This window comes from Belonocnema kinseyi, chromosome 2, assembly GCF_010883055.1.
Source record: "Belonocnema kinseyi isolate 2016_QV_RU_SX_M_011 chromosome 2, B_treatae_v1, whole genome shotgun sequence".
NCBI classification, from domain to species: Eukaryota; Metazoa; Arthropoda; class Insecta; order Hymenoptera; family Cynipidae; genus Belonocnema; species Belonocnema kinseyi.
Window position 1 is genome coordinate 90,529,549 of NC_046658.1, and position 10,739 is coordinate 90,540,287.

At 23.5% G+C, this 10,739-nt stretch overlaps 1 protein-coding gene across 3 annotated transcripts in view; it reads right to left on the bottom strand.

The window, feature by feature from the left end:
• Nucleotides 1-2,589: 2,589 nt before the first annotated feature.
• The window catches only part of LOC117168067 (protein fem-1 homolog C), a 60,541-nt gene continuing 52,391 nt past the window's right edge, over nucleotides 2,590-10,739 (bottom strand). For all 3 annotated transcript variants that reach the window (XM_033353425.1, XM_033353424.1, XM_033353426.1), the window contains exon 9: nucleotides 2,590-3,285. In XM_033353425.1, the coding sequence (XP_033209316.1) occupies nucleotides 3,064-3,285 (222 nt within the window). In that variant the 3' untranslated portion in view covers nucleotides 2,590-3,063. The remainder of the gene's footprint in view (nucleotides 3,286-10,739) is intronic.

Here is a 10,739-nt window from a genome sequence, read left to right on the forward strand (position 1 = left end):
AAATTGAATGGTTATATTTTTAACTATAATCAGGGAATATTTAACTTGAGTAATTGAATATTTGAACATTTTCAGTTTAAAAAAATGTTCAACAAAAAAAAAACTAATAAAAAAATTTCCATTTTCAAACAAAGTGACGAATTTTAAACTGAAATGATAAATGTTTGAATAGAATAATTGAATTTTCAAGCAAGAATATCAATTATCAACCAAGAAGATTAATTTCTTCCAAAAAATACGAATTTTCAATTTAAAAAGTTAATTTTTCTACCAAAAATTGAATGGCTATATATTTTTAACTATAATTACGTAATATTTAAATTGAATAATTGAATATTTGAACATTTTCAGTTTAAAAAAACGTTCAACAAGAAAAAAAACTAATAAAAAAAATTCCATTTTTAAACAAAGTGACGAATTTTAAACTGAAATGATAAATGTTTGAATGGAATAATGGAATTTTCAAGCAAAAATATTAATTTATTCCAAAAAGATGAATTTTCAGTTACAAAAGTTAATTTTTCCACCAAAAATTGAATAGTTAAGTTTTTAACAATAATAATGGAATGCTTAAGTTGAATAGTTACACTTTTAGTTAAAAAAAATTCAACAAAAACAACCGACTCAAAGAAAGGTTAGTTACATTTCCAAATTTGTATTTTATCTTTTTATACTTCGAATTCGCTGCACGTAGAAATATTGAATTTTAAACAGTATACGTGAATTTTTAACCAAATAATAGAACTGACGAACAAAAAAATTAATTTTATATTAAATAGCTGACTCTTAAACCAATTTGGGCCAATTTTAAACTAAAAAGATAAATTTTTAATAAAAGAGATAACTTTTAACAAAAATTATAAATATTTAACTGGAATACTTGAACTCTCAACAAAATAGTTAAAGTTTTAATTTAAAAAGATCAATTTTCAACCAAAATTGCAGTAGGTGAATTTTCAGTTAAAAAATTAATTTTCAAGCAAATAGTTTAATTTTCAATTTAAAAAGATCAATTTTTAACCAAACAGCTAACTCTTGAACTAGGGATATCAGCTTTCAACCAAAATTAGAATAGTTGAATTTTCAGTTGGAAAATTAATTTTCAACCGATTAGTTGAATTTTCAATTAAATAGGATCAATTTTGAAACAACTAGTTGCCTCTTGAACCAGAAAATATCATTTTTCAACCAAAATTGCAATAGTTCAATTTTCAGTTAAAAAAAAAAATTCCAGAGAAAAACGACAACTGCACTAAATGAATTTTAAACTAAAAAGATGAATTTTTATCAAAAAAGTTTAAAATTTAAACAAAAATTTGGATTTGCAACCAAAATTATAAATATTTAACGTGAAGGCTTGAATTCTGAATAAAAAAACTGCATTTTTAAACAAGAACATTAATTCTCAAAGAAGAAGATTAATTTTCTGCCATAAAATAAAAATTTTTTAACCAAATGGTATCATTTTTAATTAAACAAGATTAATTTTCAACAAAAATAATGAATTTTTATCTGGAATAGTTGAATTTGCAACCAAAAAAGATGAGTTTTCTATCAAAAAAGATGAATAAAGTTTAAGTTAAAGAATTATTTTTCAACCAAAGAAAATACATTTTCAAACTAAAATGATGAAATATTAAATTGGAATAGTTACTTTTTCAGTTAAACAAATAATAATTTGCAATAAAAAAAACAATTTAAAAAAAGTTACATTTTCAAACAAAGTGATTAAATTTGTTAATAAAATTATGGATCTCTAACTAGTATAGTTTTATTTCAAGTCAAAAAGATGAATTTTGGAAATAAAATGATAAATCTTTCACTCGAATACTTGAAGATTAATTTCTAAAAAAATACGGATTTTAAAATAAAAAGCATGAGTTTTCGATAAAAAAATAAATAGTTAAATCTTTAGTTAAAGAAAGTAATGGTCAGCCGAGAAGATGAATTTTTAACTAAAATGATGGAATAGTCAACTGGAATAGTTAAATTTTCAGTGAGAAAAAATTAATTTTCAACTAAACAAAAAACGAATTTTCAACGAAATAGCGCATTTTTCGACTTAAGAGATGAATTTCAAAAATTAAAATGAGTCTTCAACAAAGAAAATTAATTTTTAACAAAAGAGTTTTAACTTGCTACCTAGTAATTTAGTTTTCATTCCAAAAAAGATTAATTCTGAACAAGGACAGATTTTTCAGCCAAGAGATAGAAACAATTACAGAGAAATGGTTGAATTTTCCAGCAAAAAAGATTAATTTTCAACCAAAAAGATTAATTTTATACGAAAAATAACAAATTTTCAACCAGACGCTTGAATTTTAAACTAAAAACCATCAATTAAAAAAATATGGAATAATTTAAGTTTCATTTGAAAAAATTAATATCAAACGAAAAGAAAGACGAATTTAATTTTTACAAAAGAAGAATAATTGCTATTCATTTTCACAATTAATTTTTTTTTAATTAAGTATACTCTCGAAGAAATTACCTAACTTAAAAAAAAAATTCCCTGACATTTCCAAGTTTTTCGAGGTACATAAAAATTCCCTGATTATTCCAGGTTTTCCGGATTTTCCAGGTAGGGTAGACACCCTGATATTCCTAATTCTAGTGGATAATCATTAATTAAAGGCACAAAGAATAGGAAAATAATTTAAAATTTAACTTATAAACACTTACTCTCTCTCCTCAACTGTTAATTAAATTAAATTAATTATTTTGCATATATTTGTATTTTTAATTAATAATTATCCCCTGTAGGGTGGTTTCCCCAATGTCGTAAAAAAATCTTCTGTCGACCAGTCTTTCAAATTTGGACGCGCTGTATAATATTATTATCGCTGTTAGTCTACTGTGAGTTGCAAATAATGCGAATGCTAGTTTGTTCTCAGAGTAAAAAGTTTTCGCTACGAATTTATATTAATAATATGGGATTGTATTGGTAATATTATTGTAATATCGTACAGGTCAATGGCTTATTATCTTGTCGCGCCTGATTCTTCTTAAACGGAAAAAGCGCAGAAGATATATATATATATATAAATATAAATTTTTTTATACTTATTCTCGATGAAATTCAAGAAATTGATGTAAAGTCGCTGGCAATTCGTTGCACTGAATTCCATATTTGCAAATTGCTTGAGCAGCGTGGCACTGCAAACTTGTGTAATTTACCAGATTTATGTTGCTCGCAGGATTCGAGGCTATCAGGCTTGCTGGTGTTTCGCCAGCTTTATTTGGTGTGTCTAGGTGAGCCCCATAATCCAAAAGGAGTTTTATGAGCTAAAAAAAAGATTTGATTTAAAAAATTTGGTGCGTCGAGAAAAAAATTGGTTTTAGAAATAGTATTTTTTTACGAAAAAGAAGACAGATTCCTGGTTTTCATTGTTTTAATCAATTTTGTCAATTTAGAAAAGTGTTTCTCAATTCACTTTATTTATATCTTAATTCACTATTGAATTTTTAATGCGAGGAATTCCTGAAAATAAAACTAAGAATCTAATGACCAAATTTCAGGGTGACTGTTTTAATCAAAGAACAAAATTTCCGGGTTTTTCCCGATTCGAAAATATTTTTCCCGGCCAATAAAATTATAAAAATGAAAATATAAAGCTAAAGAGTAAAAGTACAAGTAATAAAAAAACTAATGCATTCAAAATGGAACTCTTGAATTTTTAAAATTGAAGTTTAAAAATTTTTAAGTTGAAAAATTTTCTATTGAATTTTTCAATAATTTACACGTATAAACTGGAAGGTATTAACACTTTTTAACTGAATAAAATCAAGTTTAATGAATTTAAAATGCAAAATTCCGAATTTTTAACATTCATAAATTATAGAGTTCGAAGAATTTTGATTAAATTCCAAAAGTATAAATCCAGGTTATCATTTTCAATACTCTCAATTCAAGAATCAATTAATTAACTTTCAAAATAGTCAAAATTATATTATTCAGTTATTTTATGCCGTTGATAATATTAAAATTTAAATCTTTCCAACTTAAAAGTTCTTAAATTAGAAATTAAATTATTTTCATTTTAAATAGTTTAAGCATCCTTAAAAATCTTTTAAATTGCATTTCAAAATCTTGAGAAATCTAGAAGTAGTTTTAATTTTTTCAAATTTAGCTTTATTTTTCAAGTTTTTTCAAAACTTCTCAATAAATTAAAAAATTAATTGAATTTATCCCACAGACTTGAGAAAATCCTGCGAATTAAAAAAAATGTCCTTAAAATTTGGATTTCTAAGTAACAATTGAACACTTATTATTTTTTTAAAATAATATGAGTAATTTTAAGAGATATTTAGAAGTTTCAAAAAGATTAAAAATTAATTTAAAACTTAAAATGATTTCAAATAATTTTAACGAAACAAAAAAAAAATGTAGATTTTTGCAGTTTACAAAAAATTTAGAGGCGTTTTAAGAATTATGAAAGTCACCAAACGAATAAAAACATTTTCTTAAAATTCCTAGGAAAATAGAAAATGATTCTTCATTTTGGAAAATTATTTTAACAGAATATTCAAAAAGATTTCAAGCGAATTCCAATATTATTTAAAACTAACCGGGAAGAATTGAAGGATTAAAAAAAAAATTGTACAAATAATACGTGTTCAATTATTATTTATACATCAAAATTCAACAATTTGGCTTACAAATTAAACATTTTATTAAGTAGAATAATAAAAATTGTGACGTTAAAATGTTAAAAGCTTTTCGAAATTTTAACAACTCAAAGCTTTCTATGTCAATCAATTAAGTTTCAAATTGTTTACTTTTAAATATTTAGCTTCAATTTGGTCTTCTTAAATTCCAAGTCAAATATTGCTAAATAGTAAATGATTATCCTTTTTCTTAATGAAATTTTTTATTAATTACATGGATTAAAAATTGAATAATTTAGACTGAAACAATATTTTTAATTAAATAAAAGCCTGTCATTACGCATTAATTACGAATCTGGAAATTCTTTAACTTTCAACGAATTTAGAATCGTTTTATCAAATCAATTATTGTGCAGTTTCTAATACTTAAAGTATCATTTTAAAAATCATTCATTTATATTTACAGTTGATAAAATGCAACTATTTTTTATCAAAAATTTTCAACTTTAATCGTTTTAAATTTTTAATTGTTTAAGTATTCAAGACTACACGTTAAAATTCTTAAAATTAAAAATATAAGCTTAAAATCAAAAATCTAAAATAGAGAATTTGTTAGGTAACAGATTTTCGAATTATGCATTATAAACTGAATGATATCATAATTGAACAAGATATCAATTCAACTAATTATTTGAAAAACTGTTGAAATCGAAATTGGATAGATTTCTCTTCTAAAAATTTGTAATATTCCCGATCAAGAAATAAATTCACTGCCATTTCCCGGTTTTTCCCGGTCTCAGAAAATTCCCGGTCATTTCCCGGTCCAGCGGCCAACCTGAAATTTGTACAGCCACCATAAAATGTTTCGATTGAAATCTAAAAAAAAACTTTTTCCATAAAATGGAAAAGAAAAAAATTGTGTTCCCTTTGGACAAAATAAAGAGCAGGAAAGATGAATAAAATTTTTCGTTTCTCTTTTTTCTCCTTCAAAAAGATGAATTTTAAACCATACAGATTAGTTTTCTAAAAAAAGGCGAATTTTTCACAAAGTATATACATTTTTAAACAACAAGTATAATTTTTTCATAAATCCTTTTTGAAGTCCAATAATCAAGTTAATATGAAGAATTCTTGAAAAAAAAAACAAGAATCGAACGACTGAATGTGGACAACAACCATCAAATGTTCCCAATGCAATCCGAAAAAAAAAATTTTCCTTTTTTGCCCTTAAAAAGAAAAGAAAAAAATCGTTATTGCTTTGGAGAAAAATAAACAATAAATTTGTCGCTCCTCTTTTTTATTTTTGTCAAAAGGGAAATCGGTTTTTTTCTTTTCTTTTTAAGGGAAAAAAGGGTCCAAATTTTACATTAACTTGATTTTTGGACATTTCAAAGGATTTTAAATGTGATTTTAATCTCAATACAATTTTTTAAAATTTAATCGAATTATTTATTTTTTTCATTCATGAAGAAATTATACTAGTAGTTTAAAAATGTATGTTCTTTGTGAAAAATTCGCCTTTTTTGTAGAAAATTAATCTTTATGGTTGAAAATTCATCTTTTTTTTGTATAAAATTCAACTATTTCGTTAAAAACCACATGTTTGGTTAAAAATCGATTTTTGGGTATTAATAGATTCTTCTTGTTTAAAAATTCTTATTTTCAGTTAGAAATTCAAGTATTACAGTTAATTTTTTATTTATTACAGTTATTTTTTTTATTGAAAACTTGTTTTTTCTTTGGATCAAATCAATAGGAAAGATTGCAGTTCTTTTTTCAACACCAAAATATTACTCTTAAACAAAAAGTAAATTTTCTACGAAATAGTTAAATTTTCAACAAAACACAAAAAAATTTTTAATAAAGTATGAATTTTCAGCAAAATTGTTGAATTTACAACCAAATAGTTGCATTTTTATCCAAGAAAGATGTAATTTCTGCTAAAGCAAGTTAATTTTAAAATCAAAAAGACTAATTTTCCAAAAGAGGTTAAATTTTCAACCGAACAGTGGAATTTTTTTTCAAGAAAGATGAAATTTCTTCTAAAACAGATGAATTAAAAAAAAAAAACGATTAAAAAATAGTTAAATTATTATCCAAAGAATATTCAGGTTCACTATCAAACTTTAAACTGAGAATTGTAAACAATAAGTTAATTTTCTGCTAAATAATCGAAGTTTTAAACAAAAACTATGGCTTTTTATCAAGATTCTTACAATTTCAACCAAACAGTTGCATTTTTGTCCAAGAAAAATGAAAATTCTACTAAAACATGTAGATTTTTCAATAAAAAATACACATTTTCACAGGAAAATAGTTGAATTTTCATCCGAGAAGATTTCAATTGACTTTTCAACACAAAAATAGGAATAACAGTTAAAGTAAATTTCACTATTTTGTTGAAAACTTATTTACTTTTTGGTTGAAAATTATTTTGTTTTTTAAACTGAAAATTTAACTATTGTTCCAATTGAATACTTTATAATTTTGTGTAAAAATTAATCTCTTTCGTTAAACATTAATTTCTTTGACTAAAAATTTAACTATTTTTTGGTGGAAAAATCATCTTTGTTAGTTGAAAATTAATATTTGTTGGTGGAAATTAATCTTCTTGGTTGAAAATTCATCTTTTTTGTAAAAAATTCAATTTTTATAGTTAGAGATTCATCATTTTAATTTGAAATTCATCTTTCAAGTTTAAAATTCAACTATTCAAGTTAAAAATTTACAATATTAATTGGAAATTCATTACGGTTGAACATTAATTTTTTGAATTTAAAATTTATTTATTCAGGTGACATTTTTGTTGTAAATTCATCAGTAGGTTGAAAATTGAACTATTTTCTTGAAAATTCAGTTGTTTTTTTATTAAAAATTAATTTTGTAGTCTAAAAGTTTAACTATTCCATTTTTTATTGGAAATTTATATTTTTTGGTGGATGTTTTAAGTATTGGTTTAAAAATTGATTTATTTTGAATTTTTTGCTCGGTTGCGTTAAAATATGATTATAATGAACGTGATGAATTAAAATAGTTGAATTTTTAAGCCATAAAGATAAACTTTGAATTAATTTTCTATAAAAAAAATTCAATTTAAAAAAACATGCATTTTTAACAATTAGTTAAAATTTTAAATTAAAGGAGACATGTTCAGAAAATAGTTTTATATTGAAATAAAAAAATATAATTTTAACCAAAAATGGAATAGTTACATTTTTAGTTCATAAAATTTATTTTTAACAAAAATTTAACCATTGCATTTTTAACCAAAAACATAAGGTTTCATAAAAAAAACAATGAATCTCCAACTGAAATAGTTGAATTTTCAAAGAAGCCAAAATTCATTTTTACTGAAAAAAAAATAAATTGTCAATGGTCGAATTTTTAACCGAGAAAAAGATCTGAAAAAGATCATTTTTTAATCAACAATTGAATAATTTAATTTTAAATCAAGAAATGAATAACCAACTCAATAAATAAGTTTTTTATTAATATTATGGGACATTTAACTCGTATAATAGTTACATTTTCAGTTGAAAAAAAAATTTTCAACTGAAAACGAAACCAATTTTCAACAAAATAGTTAATTTTTCGGCAAAAAATTCCTTTTCATCCAAAGAAAAACCCATTTTTCAATCAAATAGCTCATTTTTCAACTTGAGAAATAAATTTTTAACTAAAATTAGGAATCTTCAAAATAATAATAATTTTTAACAAAGGATTCAACTTTAAACCAAATGATTTTATTTCAAACCTAAACGAAGAATTTTTAGACAACATGAACTTTCAAAGAAAAATAATAATTTTATATATAAAAAAACCATTTTTTGATAAAAAGAACTTGTATTTTCAACAATATAGTTGAAATAATTTAGTTCGAAATAATTTGATTTTTTACCAAAAAGACGAATTTTCAACTGAAAAATAAATTTTTTAAACGAAATACGTGTATTTTCAACAAATTAGTTGAATTTTCGATTAAAAAGACCAAATTTAATTCAAATTGTTGAATTTTGAAATAGGAAAAATCATTCTTCAACCAAAAATATTGAATAATTGAATTTGAAATTAAGAAATGAATAATCAACCAAAGAAATCAGTTTGTAATTAATATTATGGAATATTTAACTGGTATAATAGTTTCGTTTTCAGATTAAAAAAAAGAATAATAATTTTCAACTAAAAACGAAACCAATTTTGAACAAAATAGTCAAATTTTCGGCAAAAAAAATCCTTTTCAGCTAAAGAAAAAACCATTTTTAAATCAAACAGCTCATTTTTCAACGTAGGAAATAAATTTCTAACTAAAATAAGGAATCTTCGAAATAATAACAATAATAATAAATAATAATTTTTAACAAAGGGTTCAACTTTTAACCAAATAATTTTACTTCCAACCTAAAAGATAAACTTTCAACTAAAATGATAAATATTTATCTGGCATACTTGAATTTTCAGCCAACAAGAAAAATTTTTAGACAAGATTCACTTTAAAAATATATATATAATTTTCTATTTAAAAAATCGATTTTTGAACAAAATACGTGTATTTTTAACAATATAGTTGAAATAATTTAGTTCGAAATAATTTAAATTTCGACTAAAAAGAAGAACATGGATTTTCAAACAAGAACAGTGATTTCTACCAAAAAGACGAACTTTCAACTGAAAAATAATATTTAATATTAAAAAGTTTAAATAATTAAAAAAAAAGAGTTTAAATTTTGGCGAAGTAATTTTATTTCGAACCTAAAAGATGAATTTTCAACTAAAATGATAAATCTTCAACTGAAATATTCGAATTTTCAGCCGACAAGAAGAATTTTTAGAGAAGAAGATTACCTTTCAAAGAAAATGACAATTTTCTATAAAAATATCAATTTTTTATCAAAATACGTGTATTTTTAACAATATAGTTGAATTTTCTATTAAAAAGACCAATTTGAACTTAAATCGTTGAATTTGGAACTAGAAAAGATCAATTTTCAACAAAAATTGGAACAGTTTAATTCTTAGTTGAAGAAATCAATTTTTAACCAAAATGATGAATTTTCAACTAAAAATGATGAATCTTCAACTGTGATAGTTAAAATTTTTATGAAAAAGAGGTATTTTCAACCCTAAAGATTAATTTTCTACTCAAAAGAAGAACTTCTCAAAATGTGCATAGATTTTGAAACAAATAATTGAATTTTTAAGTAAAAAATATTACTTTTCAGTCAAATAACACAGGCCCACAAAAAAAACAAAAGTGTCTGTGCAATTGACCAAACCTGTATATTCTTATGTATTTTTCGACGCTGAATCCGAATTTGCAATAAAAAAGTAGGGTCCAGCTACTTTTTTATGGGGTTTTGCTCGAAAAACCTCATTTTTTACGGTTTTTTCATGTTTTTTTTTAATAAAAAAAAAATAAATAAAATTTTTATTTTTTTGACTTCAGAATCGAATTCTACGGGAAAAAATACATCGAAAACCATGTTTTGATTTTTTTTTGACAAAAATTTCAACCCACCATACGGCGATGAAAAGGCAGAAAATCGCGAAAAGTGAAAATTTGCTTCAAATTTGATTAAAATGACATTAAAATCAAGTTTTACGATTTTAAACCGATTTATAAACATTGAAAATACTTTACTGGGGGTTTTTGAGGTCGCTGATCATAAATTTTAAGTCATTTTTTTTCAAAAAACAACTCCTAGTCGGCGTAAGTGGACAATAAACGTGATAAATTGATATTTTTTTCAAAAAATCCATGTTTTGGATACTGTTCTGGAGGTTTTCCACTACATGAATCACAAAACTAGAACTTTTTTCGACCCTTGATCATAAAGTAAGACTTAGAACCTATGTATAGCGATATTCATGAACTCCATTATAATATTTTTAGCTTCTTTTAAGAAGTGCCTTAGAGTTTTAATGGGTTAATCAATTGAGTTTGTAGAATTTTCGCTAATACTTCGCAAGTTCATTAGGCAGCCCAGTTTTTCAAAGTTGCGTACCATTTTTTTTACAATAGTTTTGTAATGTACGTCTTTAGTGTTACCCAAAAATTTTGTTGATACATCTTTAAAACTAGACCATGCTGCTTTCTCATCATCTTTCATAGTTCTTTCAAAGTTTTCATCTCT